Source organism: Semicossyphus pulcher, unplaced genomic scaffold, assembly GCF_022749685.1.
Source record: "Semicossyphus pulcher isolate SPU_LCO1_2020_fin unplaced genomic scaffold, fSemPul1.0.p SCAF_9, whole genome shotgun sequence".
Lineage (NCBI taxonomy): Eukaryota > Metazoa > Chordata > Actinopteri > Labriformes > Labridae > Semicossyphus > Semicossyphus pulcher.
The window spans coordinates 20,131,629-20,155,126 of NW_027211770.1; the positions used below are offsets into that span (position 1 = coordinate 20,131,629).

The 23,498-nt window shown below is 41.7% G+C and overlaps 2 protein-coding genes across 3 annotated transcripts; both read left to right on the forward strand.

Moving 5' to 3' along the window:
• The first annotated feature begins 25 nt into the window (after positions 1-25).
• On the forward strand, positions 26-11,915 carry sphk2 (sphingosine kinase 2). Of its 2 annotated transcripts, XM_069656338.1 has the most exons (9): positions 26-80; positions 1,977-2,414; positions 2,748-3,540; positions 5,249-5,398; positions 5,490-5,584; positions 5,730-5,845; positions 7,060-7,260; positions 7,397-8,966; positions 9,292-11,915. In XM_069656338.1, exons 3-9 carry the CDS (start codon positions 3,078-3,080, stop codon positions 9,352-9,354), a joined length of 2,658 nt encoding a protein of 885 aa, XP_069512439.1. In that variant the 5' UTR covers positions 26-80; positions 1,977-2,414; positions 2,748-3,077; the 3' UTR covers positions 9,355-11,915. The 2 variants fall into 2 exon arrangements, with proteins under 2 accessions (XP_069512439.1, XP_069512438.1); XM_069656337.1 differs by lacking the exons at positions 26-80; positions 1,977-2,414 and having other exon boundaries at positions 2,532-3,540.
• Positions 11,916-12,839: 924 nt separating this feature from the next.
• On the forward strand, positions 12,840-20,501 carry cyth2 (cytohesin 2). Its single transcript, XM_069655609.1, has 12 exons — positions 12,840-12,985; positions 15,558-15,708; positions 16,227-16,293; positions 16,380-16,498; positions 16,586-16,666; positions 16,894-17,006; positions 17,420-17,568; positions 17,663-17,774; positions 18,430-18,506; positions 19,254-19,325; positions 19,431-19,585; positions 19,675-20,501. The coding sequence occupies exons 1-12, from the start codon at positions 12,919-12,921 to the stop codon at positions 19,760-19,762; spliced, it is 1,251 nt and encodes a 416-aa protein (XP_069511710.1). The 5' UTR covers positions 12,840-12,918; the 3' UTR covers positions 19,763-20,501.
• The last annotated feature ends 2,997 nt before the right edge of the window (positions 20,502-23,498 follow it).

Below are 23,498 nucleotides of genomic sequence, written 5' to 3' on the forward strand. Positions count from 1 at the left end.
CAGGCACTTCCTGCACCGAGCCATAGTTTTCAGGGCAAGCAAGCGACTATCTGTCGTCTTCAGACGGGAGTCAAGATGAAGTAAGTTGCATCCTTTTGCTTTTATATATTTAACTTGGTTCTCCCTTACCCGGCGCTGGTAAAGATACAACTTAATTACCAGTTTTTGTGTGATTCGGCTTCATGGAATCACATCATAACGCCTGTAAGCTAACATTGCCATCTGCTGTTATCTGCGCTAACTTGGATACCTCATTAAACCAATCAATAAATGAGACGTTAAGTGTCAAACAGGAGCTTTTCAGTGGGCTCATGTTGAAACCTTGTTAATTTCAGGAGAAAAGGGTTTTAATTATCTTGAAAGTTAGCTTGAACTTGGGCTACATGTTTAGTAGCAAACTGCTAGCCACCGCTAACTGACAACGGTGTGTTGCGCTTGTCTGGCAGCAGTCTACAGTAGCTACTGTATTCATAATATTAGCTAGCGTTTGCTAACTACTTGATGTAACGTTGGGATTTGTGCCCTGAGTACGACTTTAACTGCTCTCTTCGTTTTGATACTTTTTACAAAGACTGCAACATTTGAGAGAATGGCTCTTCATCTTGTAGATAACTGTCAAACTGCAGCTAGAGTTAAGTTAGTCAGCTGGCTAACAGCCTGTCAACCTGCTAGCTAGCGTCGGGTGGATGACAACGTTTGAGTTTAACGATCGAACATAACGTCTACTTTGAATCATCAGGGTGAAACATAACGTCTACTTTAAATCATCAGGGTTATCAGGCAATCCTTTATTACTCCGGTTAAGTTTCTAGCAGTGCCTTTAATCTGTATGGGAATGCTCTTGGGATCAAAGTGTAAGCTAGCCGAAACTTGCCCAAAATACCCCGAAGTCTCCCAACAACAGCCTCATTGTGTGGGAGACAAAATTAGCCTGCTGACATTATTTCTGGGTGTCCCCGCCCTGCATTTCAAGGACCAAGGTGCAACAATGGGCATCAGTTAGGTCCTTTCAATGTGTGTGTGTGTGTGTGTGTGTGTGTTTTTTTTAAAAATCATGACAGGACATCAGCCAAGTATTGATTTTGTCTGCACCAAGGCTTGCATAATGTTTCCTGTCTGTAATAAAACTTGAAAAGAAATATTTGACAAGGTTATTAATTTATATCTGAGTAACATACGGACCCTGCTGAGCTGTAACATTACTGTAACTTGTCACCTACATACACATTCATATCACGGTAATAAATGACACTTTATTATGACTTTTATTACAGAGATACCTTTTTAGAAACCAAGTCAAAAGTATTTCCCAACTTGTGAAGAAATGTTTCTGAAATTAGCCCAAAGCTTCTTCGAACAAACACTGTTTCTCCAATTTTCTTCTGGGGAATTTTTGTCAAGATTATTAGATGCTAATGCTTAAAACCTCTCAAATCCAATTCAGCACTAAACAATCTGATTCCTAGACGTAATTGTGAAACTGTTTCCCCAAATCTTGTTAGACAAAAGCCCTAAACACGAAAGTACCAACCAGATGTGGTCACTCTCATGCAACCCGTCATCCATAATAATGTGGTGCCTCAGCATGGCTGCAGAGGATGTGTGATTGTGAGTCATTATGTGCTGTGACATGCACCTAGGTCAAGGAGCGTGATGGATCTGGTATTGCGTCACACTGTAACTGTAATCTCTTCCTCTTATCGTGACAGTTTTTCTCTGTACTTGTTCTACTCTTATTGTGAAATTATGATACAGAAATATTCACCTTTGCCCAGTGAATCCCAGGTGAAGAGGTGTTAGAGGCACAATTTATTAAATATGTGTGGCGTAATGTTTGCTTCCTTCTTTAAAATCAATTTCTGAACTATCTGCTTTAAAGGGGCTTGCATGTTAATTACCCGTACATTAAATTTCCTGCCCTTTCACCATTTTAACAATGGACTATTGTCTTCCTCTTCTTCTTTTTTGTGGTCCAGGAACAGAGATCTTTGGCCGGGAACGTGAGACTTTAATGAAGGATTTTACCATGACTTAAACTAAGGACCCACCTGGAACTCTCTCATTGTTTGTCTTTTGTGTTGTCTCTGTTTTATTTGTTTTTTTTGTTGTCCTAGTGTCACCCTGTCTTACCTTACCAATGAAGTAACGCAGAAGTATTTGTTTGGATGAAACTTTATCGTATCACACTACTGTCTAGAGGTCTGGCCTTGTCACTCCTCTTGTCTGCCTCCTAAAGATCAATGAGATTAAAGATAGCAGTAGAGGTATCAAAGGTCTTGAACAAGCCTGCACTTATCATATCTTTGTGGCATTAATTACTTTTTCGCAGGCACTTAACATGCAACATACTCTACAGGATTCTTAACATGTGCATTCATCGAATTGAATGGTCATAGCCTCCTTGACTAAACAAGGTGTGTTTTTTTGTCTTATTCATACTTAATTGTTTTCAATGCAACTCAGTTTCAATTTGTCCTTTTTGTGTAATTATTTAAAGATTTATTGTTAATGTCGTGTAGCTGCTCAGCTGCCTTGTATTGTTATCACTATAGGCTGCTGTAAGTTGTTATGTAAACCATTTTTCACTTATGCAATCTTTGTTAGAAACACTTATGTTTAAATGACTGATGTCGTATGTTGTCTTTGAATATGCTGAAGTATTGCTGGCAGCAAACTGTAGAAGCTGACGACTCTTCAGATCAAACTGTGATGGGAGCTTTCTAACTGTGACACGGACTGTTTTTTAGCAGACCCCATCTCCACTGGATACTCCGAACAGACAAACTTTAAAACTGGAAGGAATTCTCTTTTTTTTTTCAACTGAAGACTTATTTCTGACATGGACAGACAAGAACAGATGCATACAAGTGATTTTTTTTGTCACTTCTTGAATTCAAACACTGAAGAGGAAAAGGTTTGTAGTAGATTTCAGGGATAGAATTCTCAGACTGATTATCAGAAACATTTTGATGTTCCCTGCAAATCTTGAAGAGCTGCTGAATTCCACTCTTCAAACCTCTAACTGAAGAAAATACTGCAGTGAAGCTTGATATATTGACGTTTCTTGACAAGCCAAGATGCGGTCTCCAGAACCTTCTTCACCCTCCACAGCAGAGGCCCTCCTTCATGGTCAGTTTGCAAGCTGGGGGTCCAGCAGCAACAGCAACAATAACAGCTGCCCCAACAGCCCTGGTGGTCCGGGGGGAATCTCCCCGGCTGCCTCCCCGACCCCGTCTCCGGCCTCCAACTATGCCTTGACCCTCACGCACAGCCACATACACATCCAGCGTCTGTCACCGCGGGCGGGGAAGGAAGCCCGTCTCCTGCTGCCTTTATCAGAGCTGGTCGGGTGCAGCTGCCCTCGTGCGCCTGCGCCCCCTCTGCTGGTGCTGTACTGGTACCCGCCAGGCAAACGACGGAAAGGGGTGTCCCGGCGCAGGCAGGTGAGGGCGTACCTGGCAGAAAGCAGGCCTGAAGCTGAGAGGTGGTCGGCTGCCGTGCAGTGTCTACTCAGAGATGTGCCCGTCACTGCTGACACAGGTGAGTACTACTAAAGGCTTGCTTGTTCAGGTTGGTTGATGGTTGTGAGATGGTTTAAATGTTGCTGGGCCTGTAGCAGCTACAAAGTGCTAATATTACTTCACATCACATTTTCCCACCTTTCTAGCAGCTTAGTACATGTCTGCTTTAATGTTCAATTTGTATAGACTCTCAAAAAAGGCAATCCATGAATGTAAACACCATATCCCAGACTATCAAGCCACAAGCACCCACCCTTTTTAGACAGAAGCAACCCTGGTTATTTACATTCGTAGAGTTTAGGTGAATGGCTTTATCAGCAGATAATAGTATGTTTACTTTGGCTGACCTTTACGTTTAATGCTATGAATAAGGGCTTAATTCCTGTTGTTTACTTCATGAAACCACACAATGTTGCCTCGTGCCGCCTTGATTAATACCTGCTTTGTCATTGCTTGCTAAGTATAGCTTAATGTCACATTAACCAAAGGCCTTTTTGTATGGACAGCACACACATTTTGTCACCGAGGACACGAGTGGCAAGCAAAAAACAAAAGGGGATTAACACTAATGCACCCTAAGAGGCTGTGGGATTTATTATCCAGAGTGTTTAGTTTGGATTTTGTTTGTTTGTTTCATATAACACACTGCATGTTTTAATTGATCGAATACTTCTTTGTGTTTTTCTTCTTATCTGTCCTGCACACATGGTCTGTATCGTTCAATGTCAAATGTAGAGACAGAGAGGGTGGGGCTGCTGATGCTCGCCGCCCCTTCCCATACGTTGTATCCCCCGGCCTAAATAATCAAACAGATAACAGTGTTTACTTTCACTGTGTGTCACTGTTTGCTTTTTAACCTTGCGTGCTTCAGCAGCGTCTTTTCCTGTTTCCTTCCTCCTCCTTAGACTTAATCTCAAACCTTTTATGCTCTTTAATCTCTCAGTCACTTATTTATCTCAGTCTTTACCTATCACACCACTGCCCCTTTCCCTACAGCAGAGATAAAGCTGTCATTCATTTTGAATTCTTGCCAATCCAGTTTGTCCCTTGTCTGCTTCTGTCTCAGACTTAGTCACAGTATTTTTCTTTGTTTTGCCAGCCTGCTTGACCCCATGTTTCTCCCCTTGCTGACTTAGCTTTGTTTCTCTCATCCTAATCGCTCCATGTCTGAATCATTGTCAACGTTGATTCTGTCAATTTTTATGCTTATGGACATTATGGCTGTATTTAGTGAGGAGTTCTGTTGATTTGCTTTAGTGTTGTTTGTTGCGTAATCCAGGATTATGTCAGAGTGCAGTCATTCCATTGCCTTCCCTGCACCACTGGCATCCAAATATACCTTATCTAGATCTAAGGTTGGTTTTCATGTGTTTTATATTTACACAAGCTTCATACCTGAGCTGGGAAGAGGTTACTCATATTTCCCAGCTGCAGAGATAATAAAGGATTTGCCTCTGTGCACGCTATTCAGATTGCTTCATGTAACCGTACCCATGTATCTGAATGGTTAACAGACGTGCTCTCGAGTGGCAGCATTGGTGTGAAGTAGATCCTGTGAGGTGAAATAAGGAGGCTCAAATGGTTGAATGCACTTAAAGTCCAGGGTTGTGTGATGACAGATCCCAGTTGGCTTGAATGTGCAGTGAACCTCTAGTTCCTTTCTTTGTTTTGGAAAAAAATCGGCATCAATTTTCATACTCTAACGCCTTCCTTTGTTTTCCATGCAGAATTTTCAAGAAGTCTGCTACCTCGTCCCAGGCGACTACTGTTATTGGTCAATCCTTTCAGTGGGAGAGGCCAGGCGATGCAGTGGTGTCAGACTCACATCCTGCCAATGATCCGAGAGGCCAACATCAGCTATAACCTCATACAGACAGGTAACACACCGAGGGCAAAGGCAGCAATATCAGCAGTTAGTATACATTTATTAAATAACGTAATGATGTTAACTAAATTAATCTGTCTCAGAACGCCAGAACCACGCCAGAGAGCTGATCAGAGAGATATCTCTTCCAGAGTGGGATGGCATCATCATCATCTCTGGAGACGGCCTGCTGCATGAGGTGTGTAATGCTTTTGGTAAAAAGCCAAGCATGGTCGAATTAAAGAGAACATGTTTTTGTTTGGGATATTGCAACACATTCATGTACAGACTGAACGGTATCCATAGATAAGACTTTCACATTTTTCTGTCTTGCGTTCCTGCAGGTGATTAATGGGCTGATGGAGCGTCCTGACTGGGAACAAGCAATAAAAATACCTGTTGGCATTTTGCCCTGTGGTTCTGGGAATGCACTGGCTGGATCCATCAACCACAATGCAGGGTGAGCATGTATCTCATTCATATCTGGAAAGTTGATCATTGTTTGTCCTTCTCAGATGAATTTTGAACACTCAGCTCTGACGACACAAGAAAGGGTTTTACGGATAATCTAAGACGAAGGCCTTATTGATATCATATCTCTACTCTGCATTTTCTTCTTAGCTTGGATCCTGTTTGCTGATAGTCTGTGCTGTACTTGGTTGTTGTCCACCCACAGAAATTCAGCAAATACCTTCTTGCAACCCACTATGCACATTTCCAAAACACGTCTCTGCCATCGCTTAGTGGCAACTTGTTGAAACTTAGCTAGCTTGAAATGTATTCATTAGCAGTAGTAATGTTAACGTTAGTAGTCAGTGGTGAGTTTGCAAAAATTACGACGACGGTTACAGCTGGCTCGCACATCGCCGAAGTGGTTGCCATAGGTTACGCATAATGACATGCATAGCATCACCACGTCCATTAACCTCCTTAGGTTTGTGACGTCTTGTTGATTACGATATTCATGATGATGATGATGATGATGATGATGATGATGATGACTATATTGACCTTGTTGATGTTGTTGATGATGATGATTAAAAAACAATGCTCTGTACACTGTCTGTCGGAACCAGTGACCAGTTTGTTGACACTTACTGACTTTGTTCCCTCCTGTCTTGATCCTTGCTTGTGCTGTGCTAACTCTCAGATGTACGTCGCTTTGGACAAAAGCGTCTGCTAAATGAAATTGTAACATTGTAACAAGTGGTTATTGGATCTTCAAGGGTTTTAAACATGTACATAGATTACAACCAAACTTTATAAATGTTAGTTGGAGCTTATTTTGCTTATATCATTGATTTCAACAAGGATTGGTTGGTAACAGTGTTGCAATATCATACGGGGAAAACATCTGTTATCAAGGACAGTGTTAATGACTTTACTGCATCCTTTCAGAGAGAAATGTGAGATAAAGGGAGGGCACCTCCACATCACAGTGGATATGTGGATTTATTTTATTTAAATAAAGCAAGATCAACCTAATTCCTAACTTACAAGTTCTGTCTGATCTTTAAACGAAAGAGCACAGTGTTGCTGCTCTTATCGTCACCTGGTTATCTAGACCTCGATATCTCTGCATCTTGAAGGAACCTGCATCGACCTTTTGTCTGTACAGTTCTCTCCTTATCTGTACTGACGGGTTGTGTTATTATAATTCTTTATCTCCCTCAGGTATGACATGTGCCTTCGGGAGCCCCTCCTTTTGAACTGCTGCTTCTTGCTCTGTCGAGGTGGTGTCCAGCCCATGGACCTGGTCTCTGTGACAACGAGCCCTGCTCCCTCCAACAGTCGTTCTGCAGCACCCAGGAGACTGTTTTCCTTTCTTTCTGTTGCCTGGGGCTTTGTGTCCGATGTGGACATAGAGAGTGAGAGGTGGGTGTGTTATTGTTCGTACTGTAAGAACATCCACTGTCGGCTTTGTTCATCTAAACATGACATTGATTCTCCTTTGATATCACTTAGTTTGACTGCCAAGGCAGCTTTACCTTAACATCTTTTTTTATGACAGGTATCGGGGCCTGGGCTCAGCTCGCTTCACCCTGGGCACCCTGGTGCGAATAGCTTCTCTTCGATCCTACAAAGGTCGCCTATCGTACCTGCCTCCCTCTATTTGCAGCACGTCACCAGACACCACACCTCCTCCGCCAAGAAGACCACTCTCCCGCAGTATTACAGAAGGCCTGGAGGGCTTCTGCCGAACCCCTATCCATCGCACCTGCTCTGACATGGGGATCAGCGAACAGAGGAGCCTGCGTAAGGGTGAGGGAGAGAGGGAAAAAGAGGAAAGGCAGAGAGAAAGGGAGAGGAGAAGGGAGAGAGCCAGGGGAGGAGGGACTGGCGTGGTAAGGGCAAGCAGCCTGGCAGAGGACAGAGAGAGGGAGCGTGAGGGGGAGGTAGAAATGGAAGCAGAAGAGGACAGGTCAGGGACATGTTCGGAGAGGTCAGGGACGAGTTCAGAATCAAATGAAAGGGATGACTGCAGTATTGGAAAGGAAAGGTTGGCGGGGATCAAGGATGAAAGGGAAGATGAGGGAGGAGTGGAGCAAGACTCCAGTGAGATGGAGGAGGAGGATAAAGGGAAGGATGGGGACGGGAGTGGGGCTTCTGTAGACATGGGGCGAGAGGCAAACGAAGAGCCAGAGGGTTGTTACGATTACCAGGATAACCATCAGGAAGCCAGGCAGTCACTGAGAAAGAATTCAGCCCCCTCCAGCCAGATAGCCGCCACTCTGTTCAGCCAGCCTCTCAGTCAGGAGGCCGACACAGACTCTGGCACTTCTTTTGGGGTACAGGATGTGGATCTGAATGGAACCTACTACGAGAAAGAGCCCTACCCACTGGACGTCGCTCGAGAACGAGCTCTCACCATTTCCTCTCCCTTTCGCCACTCCCCCTTCTCTTACAAGCCCAAGACCCTGGACCAAAACCAGAACGCCTCCCGGCCGAGGCCCCTCTCCCTCCTCCAACACTCCCACTCAAACTCTCTCCCCCCTAAGCTCCCCTCCCTCTCCCTTTCTCTGTCACCCACGCCCCCATCATCCCCTTCATGTGCCTCCCCACACTCCTCATCCTACCTCGTCCCCCGTCCTAACACCCCAAATTCCACGTCACCCTCGCCCTCTCTGCGCACACCGTCCTCTTCTTTTAACTTTGACATTGCCGAGCCAGCAGGACCTCAGAAGAACCGTCCCTTCGTCTCACTGCCTTTAACCCACCCAAGGGATGACTTGTTACCCCCCCTAGACCAACCCCTCCCCACCAGAGACTGGGTCACCATTGAAGGGGACTTTGTCCTTGTCCTGGCCCTTTATCAGACCCACCTCGGGGCTGATCTTCATGCTGCACCCCAGGCCCGGTTTGATGACGGGCTGATCCACCTGACCTTTGTGCGGGCGGGGATCTCCAGAGCCACTCTACTGAGACTGTTCTTTGCCATGGAAAGAGGAACCCACCACTCCGTCAGCTCGCCGTATGTGAGCCATGTCAGCTGCAGGGCCTTCAGGCTGCAGCCCCTGTCTACACGGGGGACCCTCACTGTGGACGGAGAACTGGTGCCCTATGGGCCACTTCAAGCGCAGGTCAGAAACAGGAAGATGGTGCTTGGTTCTGAATGCATTTCATTACATGCTGGAATCTCAGCTGTAGATGATTGGAAACGTACTTTTGATCTGCCATGCTAATGTAACAGTAATATGCTTTAGTATTTTGATTTTGGTCAATCACAATGAAGTAAAAGTAAATCCAGAGAAGACTATATTTTTATGTTAAATGTTTGGAAATTTGTTTGGCCATACAATGAGGAATATTTTATCAACTTTGAATGATGATGAATGTTGATTACTGACATTGTTAAGGTTTTAATGAGTGGCTGTGATCGTTATTAATATGACTTCTTTTTCACAGGTTCACCCTTCCTTGTCTCGTCTCATCGTTGGTGACTGTGGAGTGAAGATCACCAGATTCTAATCAGTGGGTGTTTGAGCTGATTGACAGAGACAGCACTCTACTGAATTATGTAATCTTTGTTGCCATCTATACTCTCAACAAGAGGGGGGGGGGCGTCTGAGAGACTTAAAATAGCCTGGATTGCAGAAAACTGCTTTTCTGGGGTTTAATGAAAGGGATAACCCACCGAGCCACGCATCATTGGAGCACGACTGCAGGGATTAATAGTGAATTGGAAAATGGATGAAAAATGCGCCTCATTGCACAGCTGTTGGATTACGCTCAGCGTACCCTGAGAAGCATGAAAACTGCACAGCCTGGGATAATAAGAGGGAAGAACAATCGAATGTTTATGGGATATTTTTGTGCAGATAGTGCATGTGTTGGATGTATACGTAGTTGTATGCATGCAGATAAGCACTACCTGATTGTTGCCTTTCAATGAGATGAAAAGAAATCAGATTAAATTCAGTGACAGTTCTTAAACATGAGAAGATATTAAATCACTTGGGCCAACAACCTGTTCAAACGGGCCCTAACCCTAAATCCTCAGCCCCACTCCAACGTCCAACTGTTTGAGTGTAAAAACTTCCGTCCCTGAAAGTAATGCCTTATCTGACACTTGACAGTACAGTTGTACCTTTGCCCTTACTTGCGTGCTTATATAAGAAACACAGACTTTCTGAATCTACCCACCTGTCAGAGTTTCCGTCCACTACATAAAAGCAAAGCTGTGCTGATATACTCACAGTAGACATGATAATAGACCCACCTACCTGCTGTTATCTTTAAGCAGCTCCTCACCGTCGTCTTTAGCATCCGTAGAGGAAAATGTTGTTAAATATACACTTCAATAACATTTGTTCATGCAAGTGGCTCAATGCAGAGCAGCTAGATCAAGCTTTCCAGGTCATATCATTCGTAGGAGCAGTGGAACCGTTGAACGGTGACCAATACTGACATTTTGACATAATCCGCTAGTTTGTCTTAGCCCTCGGGTCCACGTTGAGGAGCATATCGAACATAAACATGTATGAACAAAGCAAGCCTCTTTGTCAGTGCTTTAAGACTGTTTATTTCAACAAATGTATCAGAATCACACACGTTTCTCCTCAGCACTATTTCATATCTACAATATATCACTATCTCTGAGTAATCATCTTTAGAAGCGTAGAGGGCATTACATGGCTCTGTTGAGGAGTGGGTGGTGCAATTCTTTTGCACAATAACTGGAGTGGAAACAGCACAGAAAATCACAAACACTAGAATGCATATTAACCTTTAGACACATCTAACACATAATCAGATGTTCTAGAAATGGATGCACTACTATTAATAGCCTGTTTCACATGCTATAATATATGGATCAAATTACAGTCTTAGCCTGAAATGATTTACATGTCTCTATTTGCACATCCAGAGCTTTGGAAAGGTAGGACTGACTGATGACATAATCGTTTAAATACTTCCTGCTGCAGAGAGAAACAAGGGCACCAGCAGCTCTGTGTTGGCACGTCAGACGTTTGATCCAGATAAATCTGACGGAGGGAAAACAATGTTCACTGTGAGAAATTAGGTTGGGTTTTCAATATTAAATATCTAGAGAACATCACTACATCCAAATGATGACTTGCTCCTTTGTGAAATGAAACATCACACCTTGGAGCCCTACTATGAAGTTGTGTTTTATAAATTCAGTTTAGAAATGTTATAATAGAAACCTGCTGACATGTTTGGTGTGGACATAGGGTGAATCATTAGCATGTGCAGAGTATCAATCAGTAAGATCATGAGCTGACTGCTTGGGTCATCAACATACTGTATATGTCCTGGTTATGCCCGGACACATGAATGCCTTTGTATAATAAGCCTGTAAATTCTGGCTGTTGATCATGAACTGTTCAAGCCTGACTGCAGAAAATGGAGTAAAACTCTTTGCTCACCAGGTTGTTATTTTTCTTCCTTTGTTTTATCCTTTGAGCGCACAATGCAGCTAGTCAACCACAACTACACTGTGTTTACACAACTACAGAACGGGAGTACAACATTTTGACACTAGGCTTGTAACAGTACCAAATAGAAGAATCTATATACACTTTAAATTGAGTGTTTTTGCCCAAATGTTTACTCTCTGTGTTAAGGAGACTAGTAATGACAGTTTACCTACCTAAACATGTTGTCGTCTATGGCCATAGCTCGGACCATGTGGTGTTATAGACCAATCTGATATGACAATGTCGGGGTAAAACCCCTTAATTAAAATTGCCATTAAGATTTCTGTAGTGGACTGTCTGCAATGAAATTGTAATTATTACTAAAATGATGAAAATATATGCATATCAAATGTACAGTTAATAGTTATATATGGTTTTGAATAAACTGAACTTGATAAGTTTGTCTGGAGCAAATCTACTGTACTTTTATCACACCAATGTGTCTTTTTATTTATATAATACAACCTGAAGAGTTCATGCCAAATCAGCAGAGGGAAGCTGCTTTTATCTGCAGCATTTTATGATGTCTGATGGCATTGTTTAAACTAGCGCCTACAGATCTTAAGGTAGTTTTTCTCCACTCCTCTCAATCGCAATATTCAAATAAACAATTACAATTAAACAATGTCAAGCAGTTTCATTATTCGACTGAAATGTTCTCTTCTTTACTTGAGCAGTTTTACTGTTGTGTACTTGTAACGTGTGCCATTTGGACAAAGCGTGTAACCAAAGTCCCCTGGGTTAATAGATGAGATCTATGTCTCCAGAGGAAGTTAATTTCCTAACCAAGGTAATTTTTGTGTTAATATAACAGACATCTCAAAACAAACCACCAGCCCCAAGGTGTTATCTCAAAAGCTGTGTCAAAGTGATCGACTAATAAGGATTTGATCCAAAGCACCGTGACATCTGCTAAATTGACCTCTGGGATTGACTGTATTGTCAACTGTTTCCAAGAATAAACTGTAAATCCAAACTTTAAAAGCATGGTTGATGTCCTTAGAGTGCTCGGGTAATTTAAGGTGTGCAATCACTAGGTCTCCAAGCATGTCTTACTATACTTTTGGGCCTGATCAAAATAAAATTACTATTTTTAGATAAAAAAATTTAATTTTTAAAAGACCAGAAATATAATTTTTAAAAAGTTAAAATACCCTGTTACTACTCGCTTAGAGAGTTGTGCAGCTACCTGGTAACTTTGCAATAAAATGGGAAAGTTAAAATGTATTTTAAAACATACACTAAGTAAGTAAGTAAGTAAGTGAAAAAGGTTTACAAACAGCATAAGCCCTAGTAAATGTAAAAATAAAAAAAAATTCCAAAACAATAACCTGTCACTGTTATATCATGCAATTGTTGCCAGACTGCCATTCATGCATTTATGTCAAACATCATCTTTGCATCATTAAATTTAAGTGATTTTATTTTGATAAACAACTGACCGGAAGTAGAGTACTCGAAAGTCTGACATCGTATCCGGTGTCGCCACCTTCTTTGTCTCCGGCCCAACATTTCGACACCAGGGGTTGTCTTTTTTCTCTTTAGTTTTGAGGATATATTTACACATATATCCCTTGTTTTCTGATATTGAATGACAGTCGACTCTGAAATATTTATGCCTAAAAGTAAAGCGCCAAAAATGGATGACCTGGACTACAGTAAGTGGGCTTACTAATTAGCTATTTGCATAGGCTATCGCTAGCTAACTGTGGCTAGTTGTAGCTGGTGGCTCAGTTTATTTGCTCAGGTGTGACATACTAAGTATTCCGGTGAATATCGACATTCAAATCATTGGAAAAAAATGCATTTTGCTGTCTTTCGGAAAACTGGGCGCGTACATGGTTATCACATGTAAGTTTAGATGAGCTACAAAAATGCATTAGCTTAGCCATACGCCAACTAAATATTGATTATTTCACCGGAGCTAACCTTTCAGCTAACGTTGGTGGGTATTTAACACCCTGGAAGCCTCCAAGCTACACCGGGGCAATTTGGCGTTAATTATGTTATTGAAACAACCCGCCTCATGTTGCCAAGTACTCTGGCTGCTGTTGTATGAATCAAACTGCACCGTTAATCCAGACTGTGGGCGTGGTTGGTGGTGTTTTAGAGCAGCTGTTTGTTTTGCTGAATAAACACACTGGTCTCGTGAGGCTTTTGGTGCTGCCAACTCCTGCTGATCACAAGCTGCTACTTTGAGCTCCAAACCTAGGTGTTTTGGACAAAATAAATCGTCTTGGGATTTTGTGCAAAACGCATCAACATCGAAAATGTGACTGTACTATAGAGGTTTCAGACACAGCCCTCCGTTGCCAGTGTATTTGGCGCACCTAGTTGAAGATAATCCAGTTTAATACAGCTGCTTCGGAATACACCCTTCTTCAGTATTTATCAAATTTCTGTTTAAATCTTTTTAGAGTTATTTTAGAGAAATAATGGTTTTGGTTTATGGTTGAAAGATCACAGGTCTGTTGAGTTGTGTTGCTCTTTGTTTTGATGGGGTTCAAATATTGAGTCTAGTCTACCCCCTCTCACTTAAATTGACAGAATATTAGAAACTCCTTGGCATTACACAATATTCATCTCCTGAAACAGTCTCTTTAGTGACAAGAAAATTGAATCAACAGCTCTCTAAAAGTTTCAGACAAAACTATGCATATTATTTTTATTTATGATGTTCGGATTTATTGCTTGAAATAATGTAATTTGTACCAACATCCGCTAAATAAATTCCTGTTTTACCTGCGTAGCACTGGGTTGCACAAGCCTGTTTGTAGACGTGTAGTTAACCCACACCTAGAATTTTATCTACTTAATGATGGGGCGGTAACAAAATGTAATTTTCAGTCAAAAGATCATGGTTACCTCAATGTGAACCCTCTTCATAGGGACTTCTTTGTTGTTTGCAATCAAAACAGACTAAAATTAATTCCCCAGCTTCATACCATTATTGTTAAGCAAGACCATTTGTTGAAGGTTTTTGGTTCACAAGTGTTAAACAATGTGGTTGTTTTTCTCAGTGATGTGCTGGACTTGGGCATCGTATCAAGAACCCCTATGTTTCTCAATCATAGTTAGACCTGTCTTGTGCTTCTATGTTGGTGTCTTTTGACACAATTTAATAATGATTTAAGACTGTCTGCTCTGTTAGGAAACATTTCTAATACTCCCATAGATTGTATTGCAGGAAAAGATCATGACTTAGCTGATTTTCTGTATTTTTTCACAAATTACACAGGCTGGTTTAAATCAGGTGAGCTTCTGTGAAGGGAAAAGAAAGGGCCAGAAGGGAATAACTTTAAATTTAAGAAAATGACTGTTGTTATTAGGGATGCACGATATTATCGGCACGTATCGGTATCGGCTGATATTGGCTTAAAAATTAACTATCGGACATCGGCCAACACACCAATATTCGCCGATTTAATTAACCGATAAAATAATGGGCTGCTGCATACTTGATTAAATGCCCGACCTCGGCGCAATGTCCCCGGTGCGAAGAAGACCTGCGCGGCGCAGCGTGATGACGTCACGTGTGTCTACCTGCAGCATGAGAGAGTTAGAAGCCAAAATGTCTGTGGTGTGGAAGTTTTTCAAAGTGTCCGAAATAGATAGCAAAATTTCTACTTGCAATGACTGCTCAGCTTCGGTGATGCGAGGAGGAGCCAAGGCAAAGTCTTTCAACACTACAAACTTGATTAACATCTCAAGACCCGTCACCCCGACCGTTGTAACAAATGTGATAAGAGTATCACCATTATACTGTACGCTAATTCCAATACAGAAGAGAGTTGATGATCTCTGCAATTAGGTGTGCGGGATAAAAATATTGGTAGCGGTATCGGTAATCGGCTAAATGAGTTGTAAAATACCGGAATATCGGATATCGGCAAAAAATCCAATATCGTGCATCCCTAGTTGTTATGTTTGTTTTTCAAATAAGAGAAAAGTAAACACTCAAGAAACCTCATCCAGTGCCTTTCTATTCCACTTTTCTAACTATAGTTTCTACTGTTACTATTCAGCCTCCCTCACTACCTCCATTGTAAGATGTTAATAAAAGGAACTGGTCATTTTAGTAACAATACCGTTCTAAAAATAGTTTGATCTTTTCTATTATGGTTCTAATAATTCTGTTTTTGGTTGTATGGGCACAATTATCATTTGCTATATCTGCAGCAGCAGTAGCAGTAAAAGAAACTGAGTCATTCTTCTTCTCTTCCCTTACAGTCCCAGTAGACCTGAGCCCAGAGGAGCGCTCTGAGCTGGAGGACATCCGCAGGAGGAAGGGCGTCCTGCTGCAGGAGATCCAGAGGCTCAGAGAGGAATTGAGAGAGGCAATTTTGGAGGTGGAGGGACTGGAGACCAGCACAGAGGGCAGGTAAGAAAAAGATGCGCAGTAACACAACACGGTCGCTACATTGTGCGCCGATTCATTCACTATTCCCCAAGAAGTCATCCTGCAGATGGTTTAGTTTTTTATGCAACATAACATTTATTTGGTTTAAAACGTTTCATCCTCCATCTGTGCCTTGAAAGCTCTGTTTGCTCGCACCATATTGTGGAGGCTTTGCTGTTGTTGTTGCTACTGTTAATGCCTTATATTATTACACATACAAAATAGGGTTGTGGTTCCAAATCTTTAATTTGGAATTATTTATTTAAGGTCTAGTTTTTTTTAATACTGCTTATAATTTAAACAGGTGTAGTTATTTTTTTTTACATTACGATATACAGTACATTTAACATGTTGCCCAAAGTGAGAATAATTCATATAGTCATATAAATTCATTGGTATAATGCAATTTATGCGTTTACTTCATTAAATAAAGCAAATTGTTCATTATGGTTCAATGGTTTTATTAATGTTTTAATATTTTCCCTACTTTCTCTTTGCAGTAAAACTCTACAGAAAAGCAGGCATGTGGCAATGGGAAGGAAGAAATTCAACATGGACCCCAAAAAGGTAAGAATCTTTGTCACATGTGCATGTCCACTCTGTTTTTACTCTGTCTTAGCTGTGTGGTGACAGAGTCTCCCCCCTCTCTGCAGGGCATTGTGTTTCTGGTGGAGAACGAGCTGCTCAGACACACTCCAGAGGACATCGCTCAGTTCCTCTACAAAGGAGAGGGCCTCAACAAGACCGCTATAGGAGATTACCTCGGAGAGAGGTGCATTGTCTCAAAATATCTTCTGTCTCTTTTTCTACTTTTGTATTAGCTGTTTGTAACTGTGATCTCTCTGTTGCTGTTCTGCAGGGATGACTTCAACATCAAAGTGCTTCAGGCTTTTGTTGACCTCCATGAGTTCACTGATCTCAACCTCGTCCAGGCTCTCAGGTAAACTTACTGTTAGTCGTGTTTTTTGTTCGGAACAAAGGACAAAATCTTTTCAGTAAGTGTCCTGGCATTCTCCTGTAAACAAACTGTCTCCGCTGTGGAAAGTCCCACTCTCATTGTGTCAGGTTAGTGAGGGAGAGCATTATGCAAGTTGTGAGTTTATAACTCTGCCTTGATTGGAGAACTTGTTCTCTTACTTGACCTAAACCATGACCTGTTTTCTGCAGACAGTTCCTGTGGAGTTTCCGTTTGCCCGGTGAAGCTCAGAAGATTGACAGAATGATGGAGGCCTTTGCTCAGAGATACTGCCACTGCAACCCCGGCGTCTTCCAGAGCACTGGTAAACACATTCACATTTTATGTCACACTGCATGTCACGTGGAGAAGGTGTGTAGCCAAGCTAAGGTCCCTGAGGTAAGATGTTTTGTTATGAGGTTAGGAGCTGTCCCGTTAAAACAAGCTTTATTGTCCTGGATCACAGGAAGTGGGATTTTCCAGAAGTCAGGTAGTTACACAGACAGTGAGCCTCTTACAAGAAATGGCCTGATACGTGAGCCAACAAAGTCTGCCAATTTGTAAACACAATTCTTTGAGTGTTAGTTGATAATTTCCCTCGATTGTTAGAGATGATGAATGTTCAGCATCCCCTGTCTTGGACTTGTTGTTACAATAGTAGAAAGCTGTTAAAATTATATTCTTTGTACAAACTGAACTGAAGCCGCTGTCTCCCGTGCTCGCCTCTCTTATTTGCAGACACATGTTACGTGCTGTCATTTGCCATCATTATGCTGAACACGAGCCTCCACAACCCGAACGTGAGGGACAAACCTGGAGTGGACCGTTTCATCTCCATGAACCGAGGCATCAACGAGGGAGGAGACCTGCCCGAGGATCTGCTCAGAGTATGACAAGCTTGTTTTTCCTCAGTGGCAAGAAAAATAACCCGTCAAAGAGGTTTTTAGTGAGCTTATTTCACCGTCTCCTCTGTTATTCCAGAATCTGTACGAAAGCATTAAAAATGAGCCCTTTAAGATCCCTGAGGACGACGGCAACGACCTGACACACACCTTCTTCAACCCAGACAGAGAGGGCTGGCTCCTTAAGCTTGGTGAGATGATGCCAGTGGGGCTTTAACATGCAGTTAAATAAGTCCTGGTTGCCTTTGTCATCGATCACTTGACATGAGTGTAAATTTCCACAGAGGGAGCAAGTGAAATGTTTTGTATGCGTTGTGTACTCTGTTATCTTTTAAGGCTCTGTTCTATGATGAACCTGCCCTCCTGTCTCTGACGTTTGCTGGCTCTTTGCCTCCACTTGAATAAACAGCTCACAGTGTCGTGGCATTAAAACACTGCCGTAGCATGATGGTGACCTAAAGACTCTTGCTCCACAGCAGTCTATAAATCTGAATGTTTTCTCTGCATGGCGGGGCCTGTGTTCTCTGTGTCACTAATATAATCTCTTCCTCCTCCCCATCTGTCTCTCTCTCTCTCTTTCTTTTTGTCTTCTAAATCCTCTGGTCCCTTTTCGTCTCTGCTTCTTCCCTGCGATTTCTCCCCTCTACTGCCGCTGCTTGTTTTCTCAGGAGGTATGTACTGACATTGTTGTAGTAGATAGTAAGTAGTTAATTTTAGAACAATTAGCTGTGTAGTTAGTTGTAATCACAAAGAGATTGTAGAGTAGTATTCCTCAACTTTGACCCCACTAAGGAAATCTTTGTCCCTCCACTCACTCACCTTTGTAACTGTCTTCTTGTGTTTCAGGGGGACGAGTGAAAACCTGGAAAAGGCGATGGTTCATTCTCACAGACAACTGCCTTTATTACTTTGAATACACCACAGTAAGTCTTTGTAGAGTCAGTGTGACATTGACGGGATTGTGTCGGTGTATTTGCCTTTGCTTTTTTAAGAACATGTCAAAACACTTTGTGGAATTGTTGCATTTTCTGGCAATAAAATGTGGTAATCTTTAGGACTTGTAAGGTCGCTTAAAATCAGTGGCAACAATGCTCCGTGTCTGCAATGAAATCAGCTTACTTAACTCAGGGATTAGATGCATAACTGTATTAATCCCCAGAAGGAGAACTGGTTTGGTTGCCAATACAAATAAACACCAAAGGGTAGGGATGTAACGACACTCAACTCACAACACAAATCACGATACTGGGTTCACAATACGATTTTCTCACCATACAATTTTCTAAGTCAAATATGATTTATTTCATTTCTCTGATTATAAAAATGCTGGTGTCTCGAGCTAATCAATGTGGCGCCGGTTTACGTGCCGCATCATGTTGTAATCAAGATTAGATTAATCACTTCCTGCAAGGCGAGTTACGAGTGATGCAACAAAAAAACAGATTTAACATTAATAACAACTGTAACCTCCAGAATTGATCTCTTCTTTTGTATAAATGGCATTTATATTAATTACAAATTGTCTCCAACTTGACTCATTTTAGCAAAAATATTATTGAGATTGCTTCAGTTTCTTGTTTATTTTTACAAATAAACATAAAATCAGAGCCTCTGAATGTTGCCGTCACGCTTCCTGCCCTAATATGCTGTGATTGTTTTGTCACTAACAGGATAAGGAGCCGCGAGGAATCATTCCCTTGGAAAACCTCAGCATCCGTGAGGTTGAGGACCCAAGAAAACCTGTAAGCATTTTTACTAAACAGAAAAGGCAGATTTTTTTTTGTATCATCACAGTTGAGTATGTGCTGTGATTGTTTGTCAAATCCTTTTTGCCTTACTCCGCGCAGAACTGCTTTGAGCTTTACATCCCCAACAACCGTGGTCAGCTGATTAAGGCGTGTAAGACGGAGGCCGATGGCAGGGTGGTGGAAGGAAACCACATGGTGTACCGTATCTCTGCCCCCACACCTGAGGAGAAGGACGAATGGATCCACAGCATCAAGTATGTACATAAGAAGTGATGGATAATGTTGCAGGACAAGTGAGAACTCGTGCATCCCGCTCAATAGAGTTTCTTTGTCACCCGCACAGATCTGCTGTCAGTGTTGACCCGTTCTACGAAATGCTCGCTGCCAGGAAGAAACGTATATCACTGAAGAAGAAGGAAGAACAACCGTAGATGATTCCCTTCACTCTCTCCGTCTTCCTTTCTCCTTCTCATCTCTCCTTCCAACACTGCAAACATTTTCATCCCTGCGCCTTACCTCCTGTTCATAAGTTTGGTTTGACCTCTCCCCTCATCCCCACACACACCCTCTCCCCAACATGAGGACTTGCTATCCTGTCTGAGTCACTTCCAGATTGAGGAGCTCACCTGCTGTGGCCTCTTCTAATCTCATTCTTACACTACTGCTGTTTAACGCGACCTGTCACACTACAGCCAGAGCACAGTCTGTCCTGTCTGCTACCAAACTCCTCTGTTCTGCATTCAGGTGAACTGTGACACGTGTCTTTGACCATATTCACACTAATGTTCATCCATGGCCCTCGCTCCACACTTAGCCACCTTTTTTAAACGGCTCCCAAATGTTGGACGCTGTGATCGTCGTGATCTCTTAATTAATTTGGAGAAATTTCCTACATCCCTCTGAGTTGCTCTGAAAGGGTCAGTTCGCCGATTTTCAACCTCAGTCCTATCATGCTATTATGGGGAGCTAATGCCATTATGGTAGGAAAATTGGCAACTTTGCTCTGTGCCTTTTGGAGGACGCGATCTGCTTCTCCAATGGGCCCTGGAAAACCAGGCCAGGGAGTTTGCTAAACTACACCTCATCAATCTAGGACGTCCGCCTACGATGTCCTGTCTCGTTCAAAATTGTCAGGTTTGAAATTTAGACTGCAGACCTAAAGATTTTCTAGATGATCCACCGGTATATTCTCGTCATATTTTGGATTCTGTACCGCTCTGAGCCGTTGCCTGCAGCGATCAATGTCCATGACTGAAAAACGGTAGTATTTCACTCCGGCGTCTCTCGCTGGGCCGTTCCTTTCAGAGGGAGGGGCGCAATGCATGCTGGGTGTTGTAGGAATGTAGAGTGGGCAAAACCACAAGCTGGTTGTACAACTTTCTCCACAGCTATGGCGCCAATTTCAAATATTATTGCTTCTATCGATTACAGAGAACACCAGCTTTGACTGACAGTGGCTTTTTCCAGGGGTGATTGGTCCTTTTGAATCAACGAAAAAATCACATTTCTGTGTGGGACCATGTGAGGTCGACTTCTACTCTACTATCTTAAAACGCACGTGTGGACTTTAATCTTCTCAACAGGTGCCTTGTGCATTAGTGTGAATATGGTCTCATTCAGGGTAGCAAGAAGCCTCAGTTCTTGTAAAGTCTTTTTTGTTGATGCCGCCTAAAAGTAAGAAATGGCCTTTCTTGATTGTGCTTGCCCGAGACAAAATGTGAATTCACTATTAAGACACTAACATTTTTTTCAGTTAGAGTTGATCAGAGAGGATGGATGAATAGCCTGAAGTCAAAGCAGCAAATAATAAGGTGCACATTGCTTCCTGAAGCATTCTTAAAGGCTTTGATACTCACTACTACACTTAGATACTGTAAACATTACGTGGAGGATTACCAAGTTACTGTTGATCTTCACATTAGATGGGGTCTAGCTGCTTGTTTCAGCTCACTGAGACCACATAAACTGTACGTTCTTTAGCTTGTTTCATAACTCGTTTGAGCAATAGCAGAGGAGATCGTCGTTCTTGTCTGGAGGCCTGTTAACAAATCCTTTCTATGACACTAAACTGAGCAACACGTCCTCTCAGATGTAACCTTCTAGCATGCCACAAATCATTTCCTTCTTGCTCAAGAGACACTACAACTTCTCTCTCACTAGTAATAACTGTCCGACATTAAACTGTCCCGGTCTGTCCGCTATAGTGAGTTTCACGAGAACCACAAAGGCAGCTCATTACAATGTACACTTTTTGTAAATAGACGTTAGCATATTTGTTTATGATACACATAGAAATGATTTAATTTATTCTTTATCTTTTGTTACAATTTGATTTTTGTACGAGCTACTGTAGGACTGCATGTTGATAAACTGAGGCGTCAGTCGTAGGTACTGATGCACCGCTGATCATGCTAGTGCACTGATTTAAGAAGTGTTAGTGTTCCCTGTTGACTTGGAAAAATAGCATTTAATATGGAAATTAATTTGTGCATAAATTGTCTTAATTGTAGTTTGTAAAGAAGATATTTAGGAGATGTTTAGTAGTCTGGTTGACCTCTTGACCACCCTGTTGGTTATTGAGTGAAACGGACTCAGTTAAAGCACAAGCAGAAATCAGTCTCACGCTGTTACACTAACGTCCAGTTGATGTTTGGTGGGCTCCCTGAGTCCACTTGAAGTGATGAAGAAGCTGAATTTGAAATTTTACATCATACCACAGTGTTAAAATGAAGATGACAAAACAAGGAACACTAACAAAGCTTTGATTCATTATATTATAGTCAAATTATTAATGAATCAGTAGATTTGTGTCCAGTGATAGATTTGCTTGACATCCAGTTCATGAACTTATTTCTAGTGGTTTATTGGATTGGCATTTTTAGATGGTAGTAAATATAACTGTCTACTGCACTTTATCAATTTTAAGCATTTTGGAGAAAATGCTGTTACTTTGACTGACATTACTTCAATACTCTGTAGCACCCTCTGCTGGTGGACCCACACACTGCAATATGCTGAAGGATGAACCATGAACTGTGTAGAAATACTGTATAACGCCACCGCCTGGTCAACACCAGCTACAGCAGTTTCTGACCGACATGTACCGTGTTTGTTGAGCTTCACTTGTTCACCTCATAAAGATCATGTTGTTTGAAGGTGAATGTTTTTTTTTCTCTTTGATCAAAACACGTAAACTTTGTATTAAAGATGCAGCAAGTGATAAAATACAGATCTAGGATTGCCTTTTACCCTCCTCATTGATCAAAGGTTATAACTCCATGTTAGTGCTTCTACACATTACATGGACTGTCCGCAGGCCTCACCTTCTGGGTATTCTTGATGTGCAAAGTTGCCAAAAAATACTGTTGGGACAACAAATGTTCCCATTAGAGCAAAAGAATGAATATTGAAAAGATCAGATTGAAACTGGGCCTCTGTTTTCTGATTCCTGTGACCCCAGAGCCACCTCTTTCAGAAAATGTGTTTATTTTGTATTTATTTATTTTTATTTACTGTGAGGTGATGATGGATAGATCATCTGTAAATGTAGCAAATGGAAAACCACGATACATTGGTGCCAGTAAACTACTGTGTAACAATAAAAAGTAAACGGAGTAAGTGGATTGCTTTGTGTCTTTTCTTCTTTTAGGGTTTTTCTTCAGAAAATTGCCTCAAGTCACTTTTTATAATCTGTAGAGCTTACAACCCACTCCAACCAATCCATCACTCCCTTGTCTCAGACAATAAATAACACACCCAGAAACCCTTTTAACAGGAAATGAAACATTTGTAGACAACAGAGATCCCTCTGAATATACAGAAATTATACACAGAGGGTGCATTGTTATGGCTGCAGTGTGATCAGCTAACATCTGAATTCTTATTTGTGGTTTTTAACAACTTGACAGCTTGAGTAACTTGGAATTTGTTGACATTTTTCTATTTTTAAGGATCAATTGTAGTAACTTTAGTGATCTGCTAACTTTCCATCAAGTGCCATCAGGGCATCTTTTTAGTATTTTCTATTTTTAAGATTGTGGTAAAATACCTGCAAAACTAATTAAATTTTAGTCAGCCACAGCTTTACTCTGTTTTATCATCATTAACAAATGTTAGCATGCTAGTAGTAACACTCTAAACCAAGATGGTGGACATAGTAAACATTAT